Source organism: Nannizzia gypsea, genomic scaffold, assembly GCF_000150975.2.
Source record: "Nannizzia gypsea CBS 118893 supercont1.3 genomic scaffold, whole genome shotgun sequence".
Taxonomy (NCBI): domain Eukaryota; kingdom Fungi; phylum Ascomycota; class Eurotiomycetes; order Onygenales; family Arthrodermataceae; genus Nannizzia; species Nannizzia gypsea.
The window spans coordinates 2883791-2909321 of NW_003345199.1; the positions used below are offsets into that span (position 1 = coordinate 2883791).

The 25531-nt window shown below is 51.3% G+C and overlaps 10 protein-coding genes across 10 annotated transcripts; 6 read left to right on the forward strand and 4 right to left on the reverse strand.

Annotated features, from left to right (window-relative positions):
• Nucleotides 1–460: 460 nt before the first annotated feature.
• Nucleotides 461–1856, reverse strand: MGYG_04518 (vacuolar import and degradation protein 24; the record flags this gene model as incomplete). The annotated part of the gene is made up of 4 exons (XM_003174292.1): nt 461–527; nt 620–977; nt 1057–1207; nt 1269–1856. The coding sequence occupies 4 exons, from the start codon at nt 1854–1856 to the stop codon at nt 461–463; spliced, it is 1164 nt and encodes a 387-aa protein (XP_003174340.1).
• A 561-nt stretch (nt 1857–2417) lies between these two features.
• On the reverse strand, nt 2418–3359 carry MGYG_04519 (mago nashi domain-containing protein; the record flags this gene model as incomplete). The annotated part of the gene is made up of 7 exons (XM_003174293.1): nt 2418–2432; nt 2541–2666; nt 2757–2844; nt 2924–2987; nt 3074–3169; nt 3227–3264; nt 3322–3359. The coding sequence occupies 7 exons, from the start codon at nt 3357–3359 to the stop codon at nt 2418–2420; spliced, it is 465 nt and encodes a 154-aa protein (XP_003174341.1).
• Nucleotides 3360–3798: 439 nt separating this feature from the next.
• On the forward strand, nt 3799–7018 carry MGYG_04520 (coatomer subunit beta; the record flags this gene model as incomplete). Its single annotated transcript, XM_003174294.1, has 5 exons — nt 3799–4103; nt 4187–4607; nt 4669–5058; nt 5123–6722; nt 6876–7018. 5 exons carry the CDS (start codon nt 3799–3801, stop codon nt 7016–7018), a joined length of 2859 nt encoding a protein of 952 aa, XP_003174342.1.
• An 844-nt stretch (nt 7019–7862) lies between these two features.
• On the reverse strand, nt 7863–9153 carry MGYG_04521 (hypothetical protein; the record flags this gene model as incomplete). Its single annotated transcript, XM_003174295.1, has 4 exons — nt 7863–8320; nt 8383–8469; nt 8526–8970; nt 9055–9153. 4 exons carry the CDS (start codon nt 9151–9153, stop codon nt 7863–7865), a joined length of 1089 nt encoding a protein of 362 aa, XP_003174343.1.
• A 1433-nt stretch (nt 9154–10586) lies between these two features.
• MGYG_09048 (hypothetical protein) lies at nt 10587–11063 on the forward strand (the record flags this gene model as incomplete). The annotated part of the gene is made up of 2 exons (XM_003174296.1): nt 10587–10661; nt 10956–11063. The coding sequence occupies 2 exons, from the start codon at nt 10587–10589 to the stop codon at nt 11061–11063; spliced, it is 183 nt and encodes a 60-aa protein (XP_003174344.1).
• A 764-nt stretch (nt 11064–11827) lies between these two features.
• On the forward strand, nt 11828–13550 carry MGYG_04522 (sphingoid long chain base kinase 4; the record flags this gene model as incomplete). The annotated part of the gene is made up of 2 exons (XM_003174297.1): nt 11828–11975; nt 12235–13550. 2 exons carry the CDS (start codon nt 11828–11830, stop codon nt 13548–13550), a joined length of 1464 nt encoding a protein of 487 aa, XP_003174345.1.
• A 1397-nt stretch (nt 13551–14947) lies between these two features.
• MGYG_04523 (CAMK/CAMKL/KIN1 protein kinase) lies at nt 14948–18347 on the reverse strand (the record flags this gene model as incomplete). Its single annotated transcript, XM_003174298.1, has 3 exons — nt 14948–16932; nt 16997–17624; nt 17688–18347. The coding sequence occupies 3 exons, from the start codon at nt 18345–18347 to the stop codon at nt 14948–14950; spliced, it is 3273 nt and encodes a 1090-aa protein (XP_003174346.1).
• Nucleotides 18348–19322: 975 nt separating this feature from the next.
• Nucleotides 19323–21579, forward strand: MGYG_04524 (G patch domain-containing protein 1; the record flags this gene model as incomplete). Its single annotated transcript, XM_003174299.1, has 2 exons — nt 19323–19522; nt 19617–21579. 2 exons carry the CDS (start codon nt 19323–19325, stop codon nt 21577–21579), a joined length of 2163 nt encoding a protein of 720 aa, XP_003174347.1.
• Nucleotides 21580–22258: 679 nt separating this feature from the next.
• MGYG_04525 (hypothetical protein) lies at nt 22259–23542 on the forward strand (the record flags this gene model as incomplete). Its single annotated transcript, XM_003174300.1, has 3 exons — nt 22259–22261; nt 22487–23341; nt 23417–23542. 3 exons carry the CDS (start codon nt 22259–22261, stop codon nt 23540–23542), a joined length of 984 nt encoding a protein of 327 aa, XP_003174348.1.
• Nucleotides 23543–24344: 802 nt separating this feature from the next.
• On the forward strand, nt 24345–25457 carry MGYG_04526 (hypothetical protein; the record flags this gene model as incomplete). Its single annotated transcript, XM_003174301.1, has 3 exons — nt 24345–24390; nt 24451–24558; nt 24622–25457. The coding sequence occupies 3 exons, from the start codon at nt 24345–24347 to the stop codon at nt 25455–25457; spliced, it is 990 nt and encodes a 329-aa protein (XP_003174349.1).
• Nucleotides 25458–25531: the final 74 nt, after the last annotated feature.

Here is a 25531-nt window from a genome sequence, read left to right on the forward strand (position 1 = left end):
AGGAAAAACCGGAAGATGCAAGCGAAGGGGAGTCAAAAACAGGTCCAATGGTGTGGTCAACAGATAAGAGGATGCATAACGACTTCATACTTCATGCAGGAGGATACGAGGGTTTTTGTGACGGGTTCGGGATGAGTTTTGATGTCGTGATTCGGCGAGAAGGTTGGTTGGGTCGATGTAAGCCACGGAGAGAAAAACAACACGGAAAGGTGGAGGGAAGGAGGCGAGGACAAGGACGCCACAGAAAGTGAAGATCGTCCCTTGGCCAGGCCGGTTTGCCATATTCTTTTGTTTTTGGCGATGGGAGGACAGAGGATACATATGGCATGCGGGTTTATATAAGCTTGGACGCGATCGACGGGCTCGTTCAAGGCCACTTGGGCAACCAAGGACAGCCTAAATCGAAACGGTGGGAGATCGATTGGGTTCGTTGAGGAAATGGGACTTGTGTGTGGATGGTTCATCGAAATTCGACGGCCGCGCAGCATCCGTAGTTCTCCACGGGCTTGAGCTCAAGCTGTTGGTATCTATAGAAAGCTGTGTTAGTATGATTTTCTTTTTTTTTCGCTCTTTTTTGTTTGATCAGGTACTCTGCTTGTGAACGGGCGGTGAGACCTACTTTTCGCTCTTCGCATGGAAGTAGATGCCACTGATGGTACCCTGGACCTGGTTGAAGCAGATGTAGTAGAACCCTTCGAAGCTGGCGCCGGAGATGGTCTTGACACGGTGGTCGGGCACAAGGAAGGCTTCCTTCCACCGCATAAAGATGTTCTCTCGCTGGGCGTAGTCCTTGAAGGTGAAGTCTGGCTGCTTGGCCAGTCGAGATAGAGGCCGCCATGCTGGGAACCGGGACCAGTGGTGCATATCGGTCTTTTCGGTGGCGCCCCAGTCCTCATGGCGAGTCTGGAAGGAGTGTTTGGTGCCAATGATCTCGCCTTCGAAGAAAGTTGTTAGAGTCGGGTGATCCGGCGTCAGGCCTGTCAGACTATCAGTAAGATGCTGTGCTTGCGCAAGTAACAATCGTAACAGTAGTAATGCCAATTGGCGAGGCGGTACCTTTGATCTTGAGGTATCCGCAGAGGTAGGATTCAGACATGTCGACATTCTTGATCTCCACGTCGACGGTGTAGATCTGCTGGTCAGACTGCTGAGTACCCGTAAACCTGCTGCCGCCTCTAAAGTACGAGGAAGAGTGGTCCGGCACGAGCTGGCCGGGTAAATCATCGTCAGTTAATTTCCATTGACCTTTTGAGGCATGTGTGACTTACTCTGGCATCGGAGTACTGAAAGCTCATGGCAGTCCGGTGAGTGGCCAGGATGTCCGGGACGGCTGGAGCAGCAGGCTCCCGCTGCTCGTCCTTGATCTCGGTGGCAGCAGAGACGCTCGTCGTGGGCGTCATCGGCTCGTCGGTCTCATCGTAGTCGTCGGTGATGGCGGTCGTGTCAGACACAGGAGAGCGCACTTCTTCGGCAGTGGCCAGGGACTCGACCACGCCAGCGCCAGCACCCATGTCGTCAGCTCCTGAGGACGGTACGGCAGAGGCAGCAGCAGCAGTAGCAGCGCTGTCACTACCCGTCGCAGGTCCGGATCCCTGAGGCTGCTCGTGCTGCTGCTGCTGCGGAGATGAAGCTTCATCGGTTGTCATAGCCGAGTCAGAACCAAGGCCCTCGGCCGTTGCAGCTGGTGAAGTCTGCGCGGTCAGCGAGCCATCGTCGGCCGCAGCGTCAATTCTTCCTTCTGCAGACTCTATCCAGGAGGTTATCCTGTCGCTATCCGGCGGGCAAGTTGGTCGTGTGGGCGCGGTCGAAGCAGCTGGGACTTGCGTATGGGCGCTGATGTCACTGTGGGTTGGCATGGAGACGGCTTTAACGGCAGGACATAGGATCGATTGGGCCGGCAGACGCAGGTAGGGAGCGCAGGCTGTGTAGCAGAGACGCAGCAACTATACAAACGCACACACACAGAGAGATGGTCAGATTGTGTATGTGTTCTGGAGTGTTGAGAATGAGCAGCAAAGGAAGACAAGGAGAAGAAGACAAGTAGTTTTGGGCGCAGGAAGGTTTCTTTTTCTTTGCTTTTGGGGTCGAGTCAACGCACTTGCAGGGCCAAGGAGGCCGTCGAGTCGAGCAGCGCAGCGCCACCGGAGCGAGCAAAGGGGGTCATGCGATCGCGGGGAAGGGAAGGGGAGGGCCAGGATGGCGAAAGGCCTCTACAGTGAGTGCTGGAGCTATATAAAGCTACTATGATACGGGGAGTTATAGACCAGGGTCGGAGGGCGAGGAAGTATAAGTATTCATTCATTAACAGCAGCTAAAAGACAGAAGATAGAGGCCGGCCGAACTCCAGACAGTGTTTTTTATTCATGTCATCACATACAACAGCAGCAAGTCCCTCTGCGCCGGGTGAATGCCTTGTTTTAAATGGGTTTGATCTAGGGGGCCGTGGTCAGTGACAGCTCATGGCTATGGTGGTGATGGTGGTGGTGACGTGGGTTGACGACAGCTTCGGGGAGACAGGGGTTGGCATGGAATATACATACCTTGAAGTGTAGGGATATTAGGGAGAAGACGAGTGCCTTCAGGTCCTGTACGAGATAGTAGAAGACTCGCAGGCCTTCTGGATCCGCCGATTCGGTGACATCGACGAGCGAGCCTATCTTCGCTGTCTGCACGCATAAGTTAGCCCCGGCAGCCCGCTAGCACTGCATTATATAATTGATGCAGCATGAAGCAGCAAAAGAAGAAGAGCGGCGCACCTCGAAGGATATGTGTTCGTTTCCCAGTCGAATCTCAAGCTCCTGTCGTCCGTCTTTGTTTTTCTGCGGCCATTTCGAGTCGTCTTCCCTATTTGATGAGCGCAGCCAGAGGGTTAGCAGTGGCGGTTGCAGCAGGCGGAAGCAGCAGCAGTCAATGCCCGACGTACTTGAGAATCTCGCTCTCTTTGATGATTCGTTTGATCTCCTGTATCAGCAGCGAGCTGACGCACACTGTAGTAGTTCTCTTCTTTAGCCCTTCTGCCCGCCGCATTCATACACATAGAGGAGCGGGAGATGTAACTAGGTATATGACGTACTTTCTTTGCGGATGAGGGAGTCATTGCGGTAGTTCGAGTTGTTCGCATAGCGGGCAGAGGCACTGCGGCCGTCTCCAAGGGACTTGAAGTCGAATTCTGCGCTCTGTCAGCCTGTATTCCCGTCTATCAAAAGAGAAGAACGCGGCTGCTCACCTAGAAACTCATGTCCGAACCGCCCAGAGTGTCCCGAGCTGGCGCCGTCAGCAGCTGGAGGGAGAACCTGGGCTCAGAGATAGGATAGTCCTTACTAGTATCGCAGATAGAAGGTCTCGTTATCGCCCGGCATCTTGACCTGCGCTCTCTCCTTCTTGTCTGCTTCTTCCTGTCTTCTTCTTCTTCTCGCTGTGTTTCTTCGTCTTCTTCTGCGCAAAAAGTCACAAGTGATGGCCATGCTTAGTCATCCACACATTTGGCGGGCCGCGCAAATACTGGCCAGAGTGGACAAAGTCGACGAGACGAAGACGACGAAGCAGAGAAACAGCAGACGCAGAAGCAGAAGAAAGGAAGAAGAAGACAGCTCGACGGCGATACGCTGAATACAGTGCCGACAAACTCCAGGACACACTTCTCTCCGCCGGCTGCAAGGCGAGGCATGCGGACGCTACTCTGATCTTCCTTGAACTCCCTGGGCCGCTTCTCACAACACCACCGAACACCCCCCTATACACTATACAACCTAGAGCTTCCACCACCAGACGCAGGACGAGGGACGAGAGGACGGCACAATGGCTTCGTATCTGGACCACTCGTACACGCTGGTGCACCAGGACAACTCGGCGGACCAGCCTACCGTCCAGGAGCTGAAGACGCAGCTGGAAAAGGGCACAGATGAGACCAAGATGGAGACCATGAGGATCATCCTCATCATGATGCTCAACGGAGACCCGATGCCACAGCTGCTCATGCACATTATCCGCTTCGTCATGCCGTCGAAATCAAAACCTCTCAAGAAACTACTCTATTTCTACTACGAAATCTGCCCCAAGCTCGACGCCAATGGCAAGCTGAAGCAGGAGATGATTCTGGTCTGGTAGGTGATGACACCTATATACTTATACTCAATCCCGTAAGTAGATGTCATTCATAAGGGCTAATGCGGTGTTATGACTATAGTAACGGCATCCGGAACGACCTGCAGCATCCCAATGAGTACATTCGAGGAAACACGCTTCGATTCCTATGCAAGCTTAGAGAGCCAGAACTACTAGAACCGCTGCTCTCCTCTGCACGCCAGTGTCTCCGCTACAGACATGCATACGTACGGAAGAACGCAGTATGGGCAATTGCTTCCATATTCCAGCACTCCGAATCCCTTATTCCGGACGCCGCAGACCTGCTGCAGACCTTCCTAGAGACAGAGACAGATCCCACATGTAAACGCAACGCTTTTGCTGCATTGATCAGCATCAGCCATGAGAGTGCCTTGGTATATCTGAGCTCGACATTTGACGGCGTAGCCAATGCGGACGAGCTGCTTCAGCTGGTCGAGCTAGAGTTCATAAGAAAGGATGCTGTGCAGAATACCCAGAACAAGGTGGGTTTGGTATTGCTCCAGTTGGCACTTAACATGTGGCTAATTTGATACATACTAATAGGCGAGATATCTTCGGTTGATTTTCGATCTTTTGGACGCAAGCACGAGCACAGTTGTATATGAGGCAGCTACCTCACTTACTGCACTGACGTCAAATCCTGTTGCTGTCAAGGCCGCAGCTGCAAAGTTGATCGAGCTATGCATCAAGGAGGCTGACAACAACGTCAAGCTCATTGTGCTAGAGCGTGTCTACCAGCTTATGAAGCGCAATGAGGGTGTTCTCGATGACCTCACCATGGAGATCCTGCGTGTTCTCTCCAGCCCTGACATCGATGTTCGACGCAAGGCCTTGTTCATTGCCCTTGAGATGGTCTCCAGCCGGAATGTCGAGGAGATCGTTCTCCTGCTTAAGAAAGAGCTTGCAAAAACTGTTGACGAACAGTATGAGAAGGTCAGACATCTCGCTATCCAATATCATAGCAAGTATCATCAGCATAACTAACGGTTACCTGCAGAACAATGAATACCGACAACTCCTCATTCAGTCCATCCATCAATGCGCCATCAAGTTCTCCGAGATTGCTGCCAGTGTCGTCGACCTTCTCATGGACTTTATTGCCGACTTCAACAACAGCTCTGCTGTTGATGTCATAAGCTTCGTCAAGGAGGTCGTTGAGAAGTTCCCTAAACTCAGACCATCCATTGTCGAGCGACTGGTTTCCACTTTGGATGAAGTCCGCGCCGGAAAAGTGTATCGTGGCGTCCTTTGGGTCGTGGGTGAATACTCGCTCGAAGCAAGTGATATCAGAGAAGCCTGGAAGCGTATACGAGCCAGCTTGGGAGAGATCCCCATCCTCGCCTCGGAGCAACGGCTGCTTGATGAAGGCCCCGATGCTGGTGAAGCGGGTCAGGACTCTGTCAATGGACACGCCAAGTCAACCACCGGGCCCAAAGTTCTGGCGGACGGTACATACGCACAGGAGTCCGCTCTAACCAGTGAATCCGCCGCTGCTGCCAAGCTAGCAGCTGTCAAGGCAGCGCAGAAGCCACCGCTCAGGCAGCTCATTCTCGATGGAGACTACTACCTTGCGACAGTCCTGTCATCGACACTGACGAAGCTTGTGATGCGCCATTCCGAGCTTTCACAGGATGTTGCTCGGACTAATGCCTTGCGCGCCGAAGCCATGTTGATCATGATTTCGATCATTCGTGTTGGCCAGTCGCATTTTGCCAAGGCGTCCATTGATGAAGACTCCGTTGACAGAATCATGTCATGCGTCCGATCATTGGCCGAGTCTGCTCAGCGGAAGGAACTTGAGTCTATTTTCCTAGAAGACACTAGACAGGCCTTCCGTGCCATGGTTCAGGTGGATGAGAAAAAGCGTGCTGCTAAGGAAGCCGTTGAGAAAGCTAAGACAGCCGTTCAAGTGGACGATGCCATACCCATTCGACAGCTAGCAAAGAAGTCTGAAGAGGGTGCAGAGGAGATCGAGCTGGACCTTGCCAAAGCCACCGGTGGCGACTCGACGCTTGAAGACCTCACCTCCAAACTCAGCAGAGTCGTGCAGCTTACCGGGTATTCCGATGCGGTTTACGCAGAGGCATACGTCAAAGTCCACCAATTCGATATTGTCCTTGATGTCCTGCTCGTCAACCAAACTACAGAAACCCTTCAGAACCTCTCCGTCGAATTCGCTACACTTGGAGACCTCAAGGTCGTTGAGCGACCTACCACCCAGAACCTCGGACCACACGATTTCCTAAATGTCCAAGCTACCATCAAGGTCTCCTCAACCGACACCGGCGTGATATTTGGCAACGTGATATATGATGGCTCAAATTCCACCGAGACCCATGTAGTTATTCTGAATGACATCAAGGCCGATATCATGGATTACATACAGCCTGCTCACTGCACTGAAACCCAGTTCCGAACAATGTGGACCGAATTCGAATGGGAGAACAAAGTTAACATCCACTCCAAGGCCAAGAGCCTGAGAGCCTTCCTCCAGCAACTCATGGACCGCACCAACATGAGCTGCCTTACTCCTGAAGCTTCCCTAGAGGGAGACTGCCAGTTCCTAAGCGCAAATCTCTACGCAAGGAGCGTCTTCGGTAAGTTTCTTCCCCATATTATCCTTATCCCCATCCCACGCCACATCGCATCATGCCATTACAAACCATCCATCCCACGCCACGCTACTTTAGGCATCCACTCCGTCGGCCCCTCAAGAACCAAAGGTTGAACTAACTCTCTTTTCACCGTAGGCGAGGACGCTCTTGCAAACTTGAGCATCGAGAAAGAAGGCGACGATGGCCCCATCACAGGCTTCATGCGAATAAGGAGTCGATCTCAAGGGTTGGCGCTTAGTTTGGGTTCTCTAAAGGGCATAAAGGCTAACTCCGTTTAATCATTCATGATAATCTGTTTTGTTCATTTTGATGCTGATGAAAAAAAGGTAGATATACTATTCTTCCTAGCCATGGGCCTATCTATATTAACCGCCCGTTTCACCGCTTGTTCTTCTGTTTCTATTCTACTTGTTCCCGTGGATGGTAATGAATTCCGTATCTTCTTCTTCTCCTTTTACCTTCTCCTTTTATCTTCTCCTTATCGATGGTATCTCTGTCCCATGCGCTTGGGCGCGTCCGTTACTTCTTCATACCTACTAAAATCTATACGAGCCCCCCTAAAAATAGGCCAAAGTTAGACCGAGATTTACGTAACATGAGGCAAAGCTTCTGGCTTCTCTGTGACACAGTTCACAAGCAAATCGAGTGCTTCGGGGACCTTACAGAAAGAGGCAAAAGGGGAACGGAAAACGCTCTATGATTAGTTTTTCTTCGTTATAATTGTAAATGTTTGCCGATGAAAATCGCTTAAGGCGATTAGGACCTTTGTCAGTAATTCCGCATCTCTATGTAATTAGTGAACTAGTTATATTTTATGACAGGAAAAGGAAACTCGTTAATGGACATTAAAAACCGTCAGTATAATTTTAAAACCTTCTGCCTCCCAGTTTCCAGCGGGCGTTTGCACAAGCTCTTCTATGTATGCTCTTCGACCTCTAGATATCCGATCGACAACAGGCTCTGGACAGGTCATGGCGGAACTGTCCATAACGCCAACCCCACACCGTATCCATTGTACGCCACATAGAAACCCATATAAGAAACACGAGTGCTGCAACACTCGCAAGACGAAAACCGATAGTGCTCTTGTCTCCTTTTCTCCGAATCACGTCTAGTAACGTCTTATTTTGGGGGATTAAAATAGGGGCTAGTATGGCCGGCATGGCTGTTTGAGTTGGCGGGTGCCATCTCGTAACTGACTTCAAATTCGGTGCGATGGATAATTTCTTCTCGCGAATCACTTCCGTTCAGCATCCTGGCTTTCCGAATATTAGCCGGAGTAGAGGCGATGACAGATGCGGTGTGTCCGTGTGGATGGTAGTTGGAAGTCCGTGATCGTGAGGTGAAGAGGGATTTGTAGGAAGCAAAGCATGACACCATCACTGCAATGGTGGCTTCCATTGAACTCCAGAAGAGGAGCCATGATGGAGGTGATAATTTAGATTTACCATCTGTTTCAATAGTGCGGAGGATGGATATGATGACGACGGCGAGTCCGAGCAAGAAGAGGCCGACCAGTCCTGTTTTCTGGGGCATGGGGAGAGAAGATTTGAGGATAAAGGCCACGGGGAGAGACACAACTGTTACCATTCATCGTTAGTGAGGGGTCGCACGCATAAGATGTGAAAATGCTGTAACTTACTAAGAACATCTGTGATTACATCAAAAACGGTGCTGACGTAGATGTCAATGGCAGATAGCTTTATCTGCCTGGGGGAGATACAGCCAACTGAGACAGAAGTTAGTGGATGGGCGCACTTGGAGATGGCATGCTGGTAAACTCACGTGCAGTAAAATTCGAGCATGCAACAGGGGGAAGAATCATGGAGAGAGCAAATCCAATAATGGTGACAACAATAATAGCTAGCCATGCCCTGCGGAAGTTGGGTAGACAGTTAAAGAGCCTCCAAAGCAAGGCAAGTAAACTGGCCTTGACGAGGTATATGCATATCCTGAAGAGAAAGTTGCTGGATAGAACCAGTTTTACCATCAGGTCAATTCTCTGTAGGAGATCTGGCTGCATGAACCCATGCTTATTCTGAAATAGATCAAGTAGCAAGTAAATCGTCGGTGTTGCCAGGGTAGCGAGAATATTATGGCCTAGTAGGAAGACATAGGCAAGACCTGCAAGTATATCATCCCAAAAAAGCTGCCGATGAACGCGTAGTCTGATCGCAAAACGTAATAGGAGTAGCAAAGTGGTGACGCCAAAAAGAGTCCAGACAGATATCTGCAAAACAGCCTAGTTAGTACGACATTCTCTGAGAGAGAAAGGTAGCCGAGTCAAGTATAAAGGTATATAGTGAAAACGTACCAGCAACGCATTGCGGCCGATTTTGCGCGCGAGTAAAACCTCTTCTACTTGCAAGGCGAGGGGAAGGCGGGTGGGCACACTCCAGTTAACAACTTCCATACTCGCAGGTATTCTTCAAGGCACATATCCAGCGACGAGGTAGTTCTCTGAACGAGTCAGGCAAGCACTCTGCAACGCCAGATGTAGATATATATGCATGACTACGAGGTGCAGGAATTTTTTGGGGAATCCCGGTCAATATAACTGACTTTATTGTAGTTTAACTATGGAAGCGCCCTGGCGTGCATCAGCAATCACCTTCAGATCCAGTTAATTAAAATGGACCAACGCTTGTGTCCCAGGCACAAGGATGGAGCTTGAAGCACCCATACCGCTGTGCGAATCATCTCGAATCTCGATTTCCAGGGGCTAGGCGCAAGGGTAGCGTATCCACTGGCTACAGTTACAGAATGAACCGTTCTTCTGTCTAGATTCTTGCTGTGGTTGGATTCCTTGCGGTGGTGGACCTGGATTGGGCCGTTGTCCGAGAAGCGGACAGCTTGCCACGGGATGACACGAGAGCCCTGTGTCACGGTAGCCTTTGAAGCTCTATGGGCAGTGGTAGTTCGCTAGGCTCTTGTCCGCCACAAGCGAAAGCCCTCTAGCTTGAGACAAGCTCGGAGTACTCCGTTTGTGCTTAGTCCCACAGTGGCGGCAAACGGCAGCTTCTCGAAGACTTGCCTAGTGGGTATCATCACATCACACAGACGAAAAAACCATCGCCAAAAGAAGGAGACCAGGTCTCCATATAGTCAACCTAACTATACGGACCAACACCGTTGCCTGTCATAGCCGAGCGTTGCTCTTCCGGTCGTTGTCGACGTTGACGTCGTTGCGATGTCGTTGATTCTCGGATTTCCTTCGGTGTCAGATCCACTTAGTCATTGCTTAGTCATCGATGCTTTCTTCTTGCTGAAACAAACAAAACCCGGCGGCTCAGAGGACGAAGATGACGACAAAAGATGGAGAGAGAGATGGAGGGGATGAGAGGGGCTGCGATGAATGGACTTGCTGGGCCAGTACGGAGCATGTAGCTTATTCCAAGTGAGAAGCCAGGATGGGCAGACGGCACCCCTAGTTACTGGCTCGTATAGAGCGGTGATGGCTGGCTAAGATTCAAATTGAATGCTATAGCGTGGCTCGCTTACAAGGATGACAAAAAGGAAGAACTGTCAAGATGGGCGGCCTAACAGCAGTGTTCGAGTACAAATATGCCGCCCATCATAATATCCAGCCCTTATACCCCGGTATCGACTTCTCAATGGACAAGTTTTGGGCTATCCTAGTCTCCTTCAGCCCTAAGGACGGCTGTCAAAATGCCATACCCCGAGTACTAGTAATATATTGATCCCGTGTTAGACACGGCGTCGTCGAACAACTTCTGGCCTAAGCTCCGGTAAAGCGGAAAGAGATGCGGAGTATTGCGGCACGGTATGCAATATGCGCTTGATGGAGTTGAATTACGGCAATCCCCAACACGGACCATACATAAGATGTCGGGATTCTTCCTAGAGAAGGCTCTCCAGAAAAAGGTGTGGATGGATGAGGTAGCAGTACAGAGTAAAAAGGTTGGATTCCCAACTCTGGCGAGACCTCTTACTTCGATTCCAAGACTGAATAGCTCCCTACGTGTTTTTCAGATAGACAGTTCTGTGATCCATACGAAGTCCTTCCATAGCAAGGCTAATACGGCAACACTTGAAGCACACTTCACGCTTGGGTTATTGTTGGCAAGATGCCAATGCGTCGATAACCACGCCCTTCACTCAAACACCAACAAACAGTCCCGCTTTTCCGACATCGTATCCCTTACTATGTCAAGGCGGCTGTTTCATGATTTACCTAGTAGAAAAACATATTAGAACACGGCTCAAGAATGCTTGGATCCTGAATACGAGGTGTCTGGAATTGTGACCGGAGGCTCAATAATATACTCGAAGAACCCTGGGTGGTTTATCTATAGCATGTAAGCTACGATGTCAAAGGGCAGCTTCTGTTGTTTGATTTATTATTGTCATTGCGTTCTCCCTATAAGCAACATTTGTAGTTTTATAATGGGCAAGTCCGCAATTGAATAACTATGTCTTCCGCACCCCTTAAAATTGACCTTCAAAGGATAAAAAACAGACCGAGTGATATACAGTAACTATAGCTGACACCGCACAAGCAACCAGGCCTTCAAAGTCCATCCACACTGTTTAATGCTTCTTGTTCAAATGATTCGCATCAACCAAAGCAAAGGAATAGACGAAAGGAAGAAATCATCATGTGACCGGTAACTTCTTCACTCTTTCCCATCGAGTAAAAAAAGCCGTAGAAGTTATCTTGTTCTTTAAATAGTCGTATCGACTTAGAAGCCAAACCCATACCGGGTTATCTTCTACTCCCAGTTCGAGGATATGGTCGCATAGGGTGTGAGGTGTAGCCATCGCTGAATGCGTAGAATCTACGGCCTCGCATGCGTAGTGACTTTCAACCTCGGCAGATGATTCGAAACGCCTGCTGACAATCGCATCGTGACACTTCGACGCAACCCCCTGAGGCCATCCCGAATATCACACATATATACATACAAGACTTTACGGAGTTACTGTTGGCTTGCGAGAAGGCTGGAACAGCCATTGACGGCTGTAGAGACCACTGTGGGCCTCATTTACGGCGCCTCCTCCACATCTTTTAATCGCCGTCGGACGCTTCGGCAATGCACCTAGCTGGACTCTGCAGAACTTAAGCCATGACATTCGGCCGCTTTTTTTCAGATTCTGCAGACGTTGGCAGACGAGAAGACGCAGAGATGGAGGCTCCTCGGGACGAAGCATCAGTTCTACCAGTTGGGGTGAATGCGTTGTTGACGTTGGCCGCAGACTCGCTCGTTATTCAAGGTAAGGATATCCCTGGCTATTACTCCCTAAATTTCTTCTATTTTGCCATATACATTGCCATATACTCTATATATCCTTGGAATTTATCAGTTTAATAACGTTTGCCTTGGTGTTGTTACAGACGATAGCCATGATAATAAATCTAGCCGAAGTTGCTGCGGCGCGGTATCTACTCCACGTATGAATCTGAACACCCAACCGAGGCGGCGAGCGGATAGCTTCTCTACAACAAAAGTCTGACTCCTCATCATCCTTCTAGGCGTTGCGCGGACGACACGATCTATTCCTTTCTTCAATATCCTTTGGGCAGACATATCGAACAACCATCTCAATATCAAGTACGCCAACCCACGGAATAAGCAAGATGTTGGCCTGGCCACGGTTTGCTACAGTATCGAACGCACGCAACTGTCTAAAGCCGAAGCATGGGTCTCCTCGCTACTGGACCTGGCATACGGAGAAGCACAGAAAAAGAAGCGAATAAAAGTGCTAGTGAACCCTTTTGGCGGAAAAGGAAACGCGTCCAAGATCTACTATAAGGAAGTCGAGCCGATATTTGAAGCAGCCAACTGTGTTATTGAGACACAGATCACCGAGTACTCTGGCCATGCCGTGGAGATTGCCGAAAAGATCGATGTTAACGCATGGGACGTCATTGCGGCTGCTTCCGGAGACGGCGTGATCTTCGAGATATTCAACGGTCTAGGCAAAAAGGAGAATGCTGGAGAGGCCCTTGCGAAGTTGGCCGTTGCACACATTCCCTGCGGCTCTGGCAACGCCATGAGCAGGAACCTCAACGGCACGGCAGGGCCGAGCATGGCTGCCCTTTGCATCATAAAGGGCCTGCGCACTCCCCTAGACCTTGTATCGATCAGCCACGGGCAGCGTCGAACCCTCTCTTTCCTCTCCCAAGCATTCGGCATCATAGCAGACTCTGATCTCGGTACTGACAACCTTCGGTGGATGGGGCCTGCTCGTTTCACATTCGGATTCTTGGTAAGGTTGTTCGGCAACACGGTATATCCATGCGATGTGGCACTCAAGGTTGAAATCGACGACAAGAAACGCATCAAAGAGCACTACAATGCCGTTGTGCAGAACAAATCAGATGCAGAGCCACGCGAAGAGATCCCAGAGTCAGGAGGTCTGCCACCTTTAAAATACGGTCTCGCAACAGATCCCATCCCAGACGATTGGATGAGAATCTCTCACGATAAGCTCGGCAACTTCTATTCAGGGAACATGGCATTCATGGCTCAGGACGCAAACTTCTTCCCTGCCTCGCTTCCAAACGATGGGTTCTTAGACGTCATTATGATTAGGGGAGATATCAGCCGATTCACTGCCGTGCAAATGCTGGGCTCCTTGGAAGATGGAGAACTTTTCGACTTGCCTGATGTGCATGCGCTAAAAATATCAGCATTCAGGATCACTCCCAGGAACCAGGAAGATGGCTACATCAGCATTGATGGCGAGCAGATCCCTTACGAACCATTCCAGGCTGAGGTTCATAAGGGCCTCGGCACAGTCATCTCCCGGTCAGGCTTGAAGTATGAAACCGGCAAGGGATCTTAGCAACACATGTCATGCCACGATATGCTTTCTCTCCGGCTCGTGCGTTTTGGATCGCTCACATCCTCTCCTATTCGCACACCTATCATCGTTACCTAGCACCGATTGTTCAGTTGTATCTATATACCCTATCACCCCATACCCCGGGCTTTACCTTTGAGGCTATGTTCGGTCTCATGTTCTTTTTTAACCTTTTGTTGCGTTGTTAGACATGGCGTTTCGGCTGAGGGACGGGATTGCCATGGCAGTATATACCTATACCCCTTACAACATGGGCTGTCAAATGGGAGTTGCCTCATCCCGTCCAAGGCCCGCGGGGAGTATATTTTTGGCTTTCCTTTTGAGTATTATCCGGTAGTTGAGAGGTAGTTATTTGAATACATTGAGTATCCTCATATGTTCTGAATGAGTAATCAATCCACATATTATCTAGATGTTTGATATCTCTTGATTCTAATTTGGTCAAATCATCCATACTCCAATTAATAACACTTCATATGTAATTACCGCCGGCTATTTGACGGTACAACCAATTTTGAACAGCTAAATAAGGGTTTCCTTCAAATTGTCTGCATACGCCGCAAACGCCTCAACACTATATATGATATGTACTTACTGCATATTATCTACATGACAACGAACCCATACAACGAATAAAATAGATAATTAAAACATTTCGACAGGGAGGAGATTTCTCAGCCCGCCAAAAGAAGAAGAAAAACAAAGAAGAATAAAGATATTTACTTTGCTGGAGAAAGATGGCCAGGAAAGGACAAGGGAAAGGGGGAAAGCTCAGTTTACTACTCCACGAAGATGAGGTGTGTTGTATGCTTGCTGGTGTGAATGCAGTAGGAGTACGTAGGTAAGGTACCAGCCACGTTCGGGCAGGGGGAGTATCGGACGAAAGGATGAAGGGGCTGAAGAGACAGGGTAAGAGGGATATGGATATGGGTGAGGAATGGGATGTATACGTACGTATGAGAAACTGCAAGAAGGTGTAGAAAGGGACGAGGACAAATTATGGGACGAAAACAAGGGACGAAAAGAAATATGACGTGAGGCGTTAATTTGATGGATGGTTGGACGGATGGATGGTTGCTTGAATTATAGAACAGAGTATTAAGGCCGTATAGGCGATATGGGGGGAACAGAGCAAGAGATTGGACGCGATTAACATATAAGACACAGACAGGGAAAAGGGGGGAAAGCAGATGAAGGGGAGGAAAAACAGAAGGCCCACCGATGGTTGAGATGTGCTCTCATAATATTGAACAGGGAAGAAAGGTAAAGATGAGAATGGGTGGAATAGTCGTGTGTATGCGCTGGAATGTAGTCGGACATAGACATGGACATGGGCATGGAATGTGTGTGGGCGTGTGGATGCAAAGGGAGGCAGGACGTTATAGCCTGAGGTTATCTAGGATTTTCTTTGCCATTTCTCGATACTGCCACATCCCTCCGGATACTTTCTTGAATTGGATACCATGTAGAGAGAAGAGGGGCACTTTGACGATGACGATCTCAAAGCGCAGGACGAGGTTTGCGCCGGTATCAGTTTGGACTTTGGTAGTTGTTTCGCCTACCACGCGTTCTCCGCCAGCAGTGCTGTCGCGGGGAGCAACGTATTCATCTGATCCCTCCGAGTTAGTGATAAAGCTTTGATCAGGGGGTCGTTGGGTGCTGCGGCGCGAGCTCTTTGCTGGGGGAGATGGTTTATAGTCTTGAGTCTCTTCGCCTGTGGCGTGGGCTCGGAGTCCGGCAAAGCTGATCCTACGACGATGACCTGAAACGGGGCCTTGTCTCTCTGGGCTTGGAGGGTTCGTGTCGACTACACGGTTGAGGTCAATGCTCGGGGCATGACGGCAGCTGAAACCGCCTTTGATCTCAACGTATTCGACCCCCAGCTGTTTGAGAACACGGATGATGTCTGAACGGATGAACTGTAGGGGCTTGCTGCTGGTGGTAGAGACGCTGAATAAGCCTTTGAGGTAGACGGGCTTTGATAGATCTTCTCCAGTGCCGGACACGGCGTTTGCACCTTCAAGAAGCTCGTTGTCTGTCTCCTCTGGAACTTGGGCTTCCCTTGCTTCTTCGCGACGAGAGCGGCGGACCTGGTGGCTCTCATGTCTCGCATGGCCTAGTGATTTCGTCCTAGATTGGGGAGGATAGGCACTCTTGGTCTCTGTAGGCTGTTCGCTGCTGGGCTTGGTCCGCTGAACGTGTAGGTTAGACTGGTCTGAGCCGGTTGCCAGTTCGTTTGGTGGAGAAGTAAGATAGCCCCCGGGACCTCTCCTGTTGTTTCTCCGGATGCGATTTTCTCCAGAGTTAACACTGGTTGATCTTGCAAGGAAATTGTTGTTGGCCCGAGAAGGGGAGAGACCCGAATTTGATCCGTGAGGGATATCAGGATACTGAGAATGGCTTCCACTTGGGTGCAGGTTACCTGGAGCGGCTTCTCCACGTCTTGACCTCCGCACGCTGAAGCTCTTTCTCGGGGCGAGAAGGTCTTCGGCAAAGTGTGCGTGGGCGGATGGGCCGTGATGGGCCGGGTATTTCTCTCTCTCCGCCTCGCGGCCTCTGTCCTTGGTCCTTCTGGTGCTGAAGCGTCTCAACAGGCCGGCAGCGGCACTCTCCTTCTTGGGCGGCGCAGTTTCAGCTGGGGTGATGATGGTGGGCGAGGCTGCCTGGTGAACAGGTGGTTTGGACACTGTCAGGTTCTTGACACCCTCGGTGATATCATCATCTCCATGTGTCCTGGCACGCGGACGGGCTCTTCCACCGGTATCCTTCTCTCCGGGTACTTCAAAGGCGTTTTGGTTAGTATAAGCGGCTTCAGGCATAGGGAGATCTAACTGCTTGAGCGAAGGGTCTACTGGTCCGGGAGCGCCACCAGGATGCAGTTGGGGATTTTCTCTATCCTGTTTCTCTTTAACAAGGTTGTATACCGAGATAAGAGGATGGAAACCACAGGACGGGTCACCAAAGGAATGCATGGCTTCAAACGAAGGGGTAATGGTCAGGTTATCTTTGCTCATGGAGTTGCGACGTTTATAGAAGTCAAAGACGCCTCGTCGCTTCTCATTAGCAGCGTTTTGGCTTTGCTGCTGTTCTTTGGCACTGCTTCGGATGGCAAGCTGGTATTCCTCGGATTCAACTATCTTGGTGAGCTGGGAGGATATAAATTCAGGGGGTCCAAAATCGAACCCAGTCATCTTTTTGACTACTTCCTGATCCAGTGGAAGCTTTAGAGGTTCACGCTGTGGGAGGTAGTTTTCTGGCACACCGCTGTATCCCTTGGTCATCCAGGGATGCTGCATGATTTCAGCCAGGCTGGCTCTCTGTTTTGGGTCAGTGACTAGCATGCGGGAAATGATATTACGGCAGTCTATTACACAGTTAGCAAGTTCCAAAAGTAACGAACGGGAGATAAAGAAGAGACGGCAACTAACCTGAAGAGAGACCGGGGGGGTACTCGACAACGCCCTTCTTGATCTTAGCATGGAGCTGGGGCATGCTCTGGTCGTCAAAGGGGACCTTTCCGCAGACGAGGACGTAGAGGACGATACCAAAGCTCCAGACATCGACTTCCGGTCCGGTATACTGGCGAGCCTGGAGCAATTCAGGAGCAGCAAAGTAGAGACTGCCGCAGAAGGTCTTGAGCTGACCCTTGGGAGAGAAGAGGTTGCTGAGGCCAAAGTCGATGATCTTGATATCACCTGTCTTGCTGATTAGTATATTCTCTATCTTGAGATCTCGGTGGACGATGTTGTTGCGGTGGCAGTAGTCTAAGGCGCTTGCAATCTGACGAGCAAACTTGCGGGCTTGTTTCTCCTTGAGCTTGCCGTGGGAGATGATATAGTCGAGCATCTGGCCGCCGTTGACATACTCAAAGAGCATGTACCAGTGGTAGTTGGTACGCACGACATCCCGCATTCCGCAGACGTACGGATGGTTAAGGAGGGTGACAATGGCCGCCTCTCTGGCGGTACGTATCTCCTTTGAACGGTCAGCCCGTTCGTTCTCTCGGGTGCTACGCTGCTCATCGTTGGTGTGACGAGGGATAATTTTCACAGCAACCTATCAATTGATTAGCATCCGGAAATATAAGCGAGAGCAATAAAACAGAAAAGTAAAACACACCTGCTCGCCTGTTTCGAGGTTCTTTGCGAGCTTGACCTTCCCCATGCTGCCTGCTCCGATGGTTTTGCCAAGTGCCCACTGTCCAGAGGGCGTGGTGATGGTCGTCCGTCTCTTTGGCCCGGAAGCCAGCGTAGCTCCGTTGGTTGCATGGGCAGCAGTGGCAGCAGCATCTCCTGCTGCGGCCGCTGCTGGGTTTGCTCGAGACATGTCGACGCCGTTGTCTCCGTTGGTAGGCCGTGAAGCAGTCCGACGGTGGGCACGAGAAGGGTCTGGGCGGTAGGCAGAGGCTGTTGTCTCCCGCGGCCTGTCTTTCGACGAGCTGCGTCCTGTTGTCCCCGTCGTGCCAGGGCGAGACGAGGCCGTAGCAGTAGCAGCAGTAGCGGCAGCGGCAGCGGAAGGCTGAGGCTGGTCGTAGTCCCGTCGAGCGCTGCTGGACGTGCGAGAATGGCCTCCTGCCGGTCCTGCTGCTGCGCTGGGCTCCTGAGAGTACGACCGCGAGCCCGAGCGGCTGTGAGAAGAGCGGTGGTGCGGGCGTCCGCTGGCACTCAGCGTCCTGGCCGGCGAGCTGGCGTCTGCTGGCGGGCTCCTGTAGGAAGACGGCGTGCGGACGGGCGTAGATGTAGGGGCAGAGGTGGTGGTAGAGGGGGCTGCGGCCGACATGGCGATGGGCGTTTATCAGGTCGTCAGGGCAGCGAGAGCGACGGCGAGGTCGAAACCGGCTTGCACAGAAACCAGTTCACCAACGTCCAACCGTCCTCGCCGGCTTCTGCTTTCTTTTTCTTTCTTTATATCTCTTCTTCTCCTGTTTCTTCTGTTTCTCACTGTCGCTGTCGTTTGTTTGCAGTCGGTGGCGGGAAGCCGTCAGGACGAGGCCACCGATAACATCGAGAAGTCCCCGCGGGCGGGCTGAGCGAAGAAGGGCGACGGCGACGGCGACGAGACGAAGGCTGAGGATGCGAGCCCGACGGTCGTTCTGCTCAGGCTGAGCTGCGTCCTGGTCGTCTTCTGGCTTGTCTGCTGCTGCTGCGGGCGAGCGACGTGGCGATGGGCGAGGAAGTCGAGGTTGGTTGTTTTTTTTTTCTCCTTTGCTTTCTTAGGCGCGGATTTTAAACCTGGCAAGGCGATGCAGCAATATTTATTCAATAAGAGAGACGCTCGTATAACCAATATTAGCTCCTTATATACTTATTACAACAAGAAGAAGAAGACGACGAAGAAGAAGAAAAGTCTCATGCGGCGATAGCGGTTTTTTTTTCCTCCTACGAGGCTGCGGCGGGTTTTATGCGTCTTTATCTTTTTAACGTGACGGTGGCACATGAAGCGACCTCGCGCCGGCGAGCTTTAACTAGTTATACGCAGCAAGAAGGCGACGGAGAAGGAGAGGAAGACGGTTATACAGAGGATTACGCAGGTGACGGCCGCTGGTGACAGTCATGGTAGCTGGTAAGTCGCAGTCGCGGCCATCCGGGTTGATTCTGGCGCAGACGCTGACCCGTCACAGCGCATCTTCACGGCATCACCACGGCATCACCACGGACAAGTTGAGCGCTAGTCGAGGGCGTAACGACTGCTGCAAGGGCTAAAAGGCTGAGACGCGCCGGCCTGATCGCTTTGTCCGCCAGACACCCCCTTACGATGGCGTACAAGCGGTCCCGCGCCGCATATGAAGACGATCTCCCCGGATCTCCCTTCGTCTTCTACGGCACCCCGTTGCCCCCGGACGACCGTGATGCGCGAGACGACGGGTCGTACGTGCCGTTGTGGAAGCAGGAGGTCAGGGACGAGAGAGGGCGGAAGCGTCTGCATGGTGCCTTTACCGGTGGATTCAGCGCTGGGTAGATTCCCTCCTATATCCCCCTTATATATAAAATATATTATATATATATATCTATATATAAATGATTCTGGAGTACAATGCTAATTGGATAGATACTTCAATACGGTAGGGTCCAAGGAAGGATGGACGCCGTCGACGTTTGTCTCGTCTCGCAAGAACCGGGCCAAAGACAGCAAAGACCAGCAGCAGCGGCCGGAAGATTTTATGGACGAGGAGGATCTACGAGAGGCAGAGGAAGCAAGACAGCTGCAGACGTCTACCAAGTTCGACGGCATCGGGTCTACAGCTACAGATGCTGCCATCAGAGAAACTGGGCTGGTCGACCTGTTCAGCTCGTCAGGGGAGACGGTGGGGGTGCGGCTGCTGAAGAAGATGGGATGGAAGGAAGGCCAGGGGATAGGGCCCAAAGTGAGGAGACGAGCGAATCTGGACGACCACCACGATGAAGACGACGGCCAGACATACCTCTTTGCGCCGGAGAATACCCCCCTGATCTCGTTTGTGGATAAACACGACCGCAAGGGCATCGGTTTCGCCGGAGAGCAGCGTCTGGATGAGACACTTGCTATTATGCCATCTTCAAAACCATTTATACATGAGAAAAAGACGCAAAAGGGTAAGCCGCGACGGCTGGGTGGGTTTGGCGTTGGAGTGCTGAATGATACCGGGTCGGACGACGAGGACCCGTACGAGATAGGGCCGAATATATCATACAACAGAACCATTGAAAGCTCCAAGAAGAGCTCCAAGGCTAAAAAGGGAGCAGACGTCTCAAGGCCGGCCATCAGATCGTCAAACCCGCTGCTTGACACCAAGCCCGTCTTTATTTCGAAAAAGGCCGGTGGCACCGCTAAGGATAAAGATAGATCGGGTTTCAGGAAGTGCCACGACGGACGGCTGCCGCTGGACGGCTTCATCCTCAGCGTACAGATCGACCTCACGCCGCGGAACAAACGATACGATCCCCCCAAAGTGCCCGAAGGCTGGGTGTCTGCAAAGAAGACGACGACGACTGCATCTCCAGCCCAGCAGGTTTCGCTGGCCGAAGCTGTCAGGGCGTCTACACTCGATCCCAAGGCAAGAGCTGCACTGTTAGGAGAGACACAGCTGCCAGGCAAGTCGGTGTTTGACTACATGACCCCCGAGGCCCGCGAGAAGATAGCTCTAGCCACAGGACGCACCGACTTGCCGCCTGCACTGGGCGAAAAGGCGCCTCAGGGGTTTGAGGCGTCGGAAAGCCAGAAACGAAAGGACATATGGAACCTCATCCCCAGCTTAGATAAGGATGCAGCTGTACAGGCCCTCAGCCGGGGCGCAAACGGCTGGATGCCTTATGCCGAAGACGAAAGCAAACGAAACCGCTACAGATCCTTCCTCGAGGTCCGCGCGGGCATCGTGACTGACCGGCTACCAGACCGTCTGCCAGGCTCCTCGACAGACGAATGGATCACAGAGCTACGTGAATTCGCCCGCGCCGCAGAGGTCTTCAAGCCGATATCCGGCCTGATGGCGTCCCGGTTCACTTCCTCTACCTCTACATCTACGGCAAACAACAGCAACAGCAATCATACGCCCTTGCTGACACGACGAGAAGCCAAACCCGAAGATCCCACTGAATCAGCTGCAAAGCTAGGGATGTATGGTCCAATGACCCGTCTGCTTCGACCGTTTGCTCCCGCCAGACTGCTCTGCAAGCGCTTCAACGTCCGGGTCCCTACCGGTTCCAAACACGACGGCGGAGTAGCCGGCCTCTCTGACTTTGCTGCCCTCGAAGCCCAGGCCGAGCTTCCGCCGCCGCTCGTCTCGAAGGAAACCATGTATCAGCTGATGATGGAGTCAGGCCGGAACATAATTCCATCTTCTGCAGCAGCTGCCGGCCCTGGCCCTGGACCTAGACCTGGCTCTGGTTCTTGCCCGGTTATGCCGGCTGAGCAGCCACCCGCGCAGCCGGCGGTGGTCGACCCAGAACGCAACGAAGCTCTCGAAGGCGAGCGGCCAGGCGAAGCGGTGTTCAAGGCTATCTTTGGCAGCGATGACGAAGACGAGGACGAGTAACGAGACTGTCTTGTCATGTCTTGTTTTTGTGGCTGTCATGACCTGCTTGCGCTTGCTACGTGTGGCCGTCTTATTGATAGACGGCCCCATGCATCAGGGCCGGTATCCAAACATCTAACCAAGGCCGTTACTCGCTTTCTTCTTCTTCCCGATGATAGATGTATAAAATGTATGCTATATAACGAATATTTACTGCAGTAATAGTACCCTTCGCTTGAGTCGCACCGGCCATCGGCGCATTTGATATCGACTCCAACCCCAACGCAACCACATAAAACGACCGTCCAAAGCGCTCAAACGACAGTCTGCCTGCTGCCCTACCTGGATATCACAGTAAAAGGCCCATATCAACCCGCGTGGCCAGGGGTTTTGCTTCTTCCAAATGCCGGCCAAGCACCGCAAAACAAGCTATAAATAAATATCTACATGCATGAAAAAGCGAAGGATGAAGCGGGATGCGCCTTGATAGTCAAGCTAGTCAAGCAGCTAATCAGTAACTAAGAGATAAAAGTGATAAAGTGATAAAAGTAATACGCTGCATCATATTTGGCCTTGTCAGGGAATATTTTATCCTGTCACTGATTCGATTTTTGCTCTTCTTCTTCTTCTTGTCTTCTTCACACTCCTTCGTCTCCTCCCGAAGCCCCTTTTCGACGGCCAAACCATCGCACGATGAGCCATGGTAAGTCGACCGTTTCATCTTCTCTGCGCTCGTCTCGGCAGACGCAGTAGTTATCAGCAAAGATTTAACCGAGCTCGCTGTCTTTTGTCGCATCGTCGGCTGTGGGTAAGAAGTTGCTGTCGGTATATCTACAGCCAGACAGCGACGGCGACGGCGACGATGAAGCCTCTCTTGTTTATTACGACTGTCGAAGAGATATCTAACGCCTGTCTATCGCGTATCTAGGGGTGCTGCTTCTCTCGAGACTCCAACAGCTCGCCGTATCCAGGCTCTACGGCCGGGCAGCATGGTGATTCGTCTCACCAGATCAACAACAACACCCACGGCCACGGCCACCATCACCGTCACAGCCAGACAGGCCAGCCATCGCTGAGCGGCGGCCTCTCTCACGCTCCCTCAGACGCCTCCTCTGCGACTCCCCGCCTGTCGCGCTCGGCTGTCCGTCGCGGCGTCCCGCTGAACGAGCACTTCAACCAGCCCATCCGCCCGCACGTCTGGAAGAGCAAACGCCGCACCTGGACCCGCGCAACCATCGACAGAGAGCGCGAAGTCTTCTTCGATACCAGAGTCGCCGGCCGACCAGAGATATGGGCTGCCCTGTCCACCGCTCTCGCCCTGCTGCGGGAGGGAGACCAGCAGACCGCCCAAAGCATCGTTGACGCTGCGGGCATCACCGTTCCCACAGGCGACATCTGCGAGGGATGCTACGACGAGAGCGGGGCGCTGTACAAGCTTCCAGAAGCCATCGTGGCTGATCCTGTCAACCTGGCGGATGACGAGGATGCCGCAGAGGTGGCCTACAAGTGTGATGCTGGCGCCGATCTAGACGGCGATGCGGACGGTGATACAGCTGGGGACGAGACGTCTACTGCGAAACTGGTGTTGGGCACTGGTTCGTCGGACGATCTGTTGGACAAGGAAAAGGAACGCAGGCGCGAAGAGAAAGGGAAATGGAATGAACGAGACGTCGTCAAGGTCACTGCTCGACTGAGTGACCGCGGAGGACCAGACGTGGTCGTTAGCATCGGCAAGGAACAGACGGTTGCTGCTCTTGTTCGTAGGATCCAGGCTGAGGCTGGGGTACGTTCTTCTTTTGTCTTCTTTCCAGCCGTTTCCAACTAGATATCTCTGCTAACTATGGTTCTTATATATCAGCTCCCTACCAGCACTCGCATCCAGATCGTATATCTGGGCAAGTTCTTCAGGGACAGCCAAACGCTGTTCGAGCAGGGCTGGAAAGAAGGCAACGTCCTCAACGCCTATGTTAGGATCTCAAAATGAGTCTAGGATCCGGACCTTGCATGACCATCTGCAAAGGGGGGTCTCACAATCTCCAGGCCAGTTCTCGATGTCCTCGGCCTGTCCTACTCTACGGACTCTTCAACATGATCAATCAGATACTTTCATGGTTGCTCTCAACCACCCATGGCCCAACCATTTCGATTATACCAGCCATCTAATCACATCATATCTCTCAGCTTTCCGGCGTTTATCGGCGTCCACCCTCCAGCGTACTAGGATACCTTTCTGCATCTGTTGACTTTCCTTTTGGCAAGCATCGGCGTCCCAGGAGTCGCCTTTACTTGAATACATACACTTTATTTACCTACTACTACTCATCGTTACTCTCCTTTGAGATACATGGCAGCGCAATTTTCCTTTGTTGATCTATCTCTGTACATACTTTATTTTACTGCCAATATTAATCAGCCTACCTAAGGATTCTCAACTACTTGATTCCTCCTTTTTAGCACCAAATACACTATAATAACAATATCTTTCCATCTTTCTATCTTTTCTTTCTATCTTTCTATGTTTTTCTTCTTTTCTCTCAAACGGAAGTTTTGTTTATTGATAGCCGAATGCAAACAGGACAAACACAGCTAAAAAGCAGAAAAAAGTCGCGGAATCAAAAAATATTCAAAAAATACTCAATTCAACGAACTTTTCGCAAACCGCAAACAACGACGGGCAAGGAGCCTAAAGAGCTTCTATTCTTCAGATAATTGATTTACAAGAAAGGCATTCGAAGTACAGGACAAATTGAAGTCGCAGTCGAGCTTGGCAGGACCCCTCCGCCACCATGGATCTACAGCAGTCCCCCTTCATAAGGGAGCTGGCTTCGAGTGGTAAGTATTCTTCATAGCATCTGTCTTTTGCCAGTGAATGTTACTGACACTGTGTTGAAGAAAAGAAGACTCGCGATAAAGCAGTGGAGTCTCTAACTGCCTTTCTACGGAGCAAACGAGACCTAAAACTGTTTGACCTCTTGAAGATATGGAAAGGACTGTTCTTCTGTACGTGGTGGATTCATTACATCTGGGTATGCCATTCGAGACCGTATTAACAGACGAATAAAGGCTTTTACCACTCCGATAAACCCCTTGTTCAGCAAGCCCTCGCTCGCTCCCTCTCATATACCCTCGTCCCCTCCCTACCAGAGCAGATGGTCTTACCTTTCCTACGCGCATTCTGGATAACAATGTCACGCGACTTCCACTCCCTTGACAGACTACGGCTGGACAAATACCTATTTTTAATAAGATGCTATGTTGGTGTCTCGTTTGAATATTTCTTGAAGCGGGGAGGGAAAAACAAACGCCAGTCCGGAAACAATAATACCGACAGCCAAAAAGTCAAGAGCAAGAGAAAGAGGGCAGCCGAGGCAGATAGTGAAGTGAATGGCGGTTCGAGCTCTAGGCGCAAAACATCAAGCACGACAGCGGTACAAGTACCGGAAGAAACCGATTGGGCGGAACTAGAAGCGTATCTGGACATGCTTGAAGACGGCCCGCTAAGTCCGTTGATCTTCGACACAGAGCCCTCTAAGCAGATACCAAACCAAGAAGACGAGAACGGGGCTTTGATTAAAGTACCCAAGGGCCCGGATGGAATACGTTATCATCTTATGGATATCTGGCTGGATGAGCTGGAGAAATGCGCTACTGAGCCGGACGAATCCGGTGCCGGAGATGATGAGGAGTCCCCAGCTACAAAGCTAAAGGAGGGTGTTCCGATGGAGTTACTACTACGGCCAATTGAGAGACTGCAGGCCGAGAGTCCGAATAAGACGGTAAGAACCCGGGCTAAGGAGACGCTGGCTGATGAAAGGCTGGTCTCTTGGGGCGTGAGGGAGCCGGAGAAGGCCGAAGACGGTTCAGACGAGGAGGAAGAATGGGGCGGCATAGAGGATTAATTGTTATCTCAAAATACAAATAGAAATCTGAAAGAGTGCCTATTTCTTAGAAGGAATATTGGAACCTCGACACA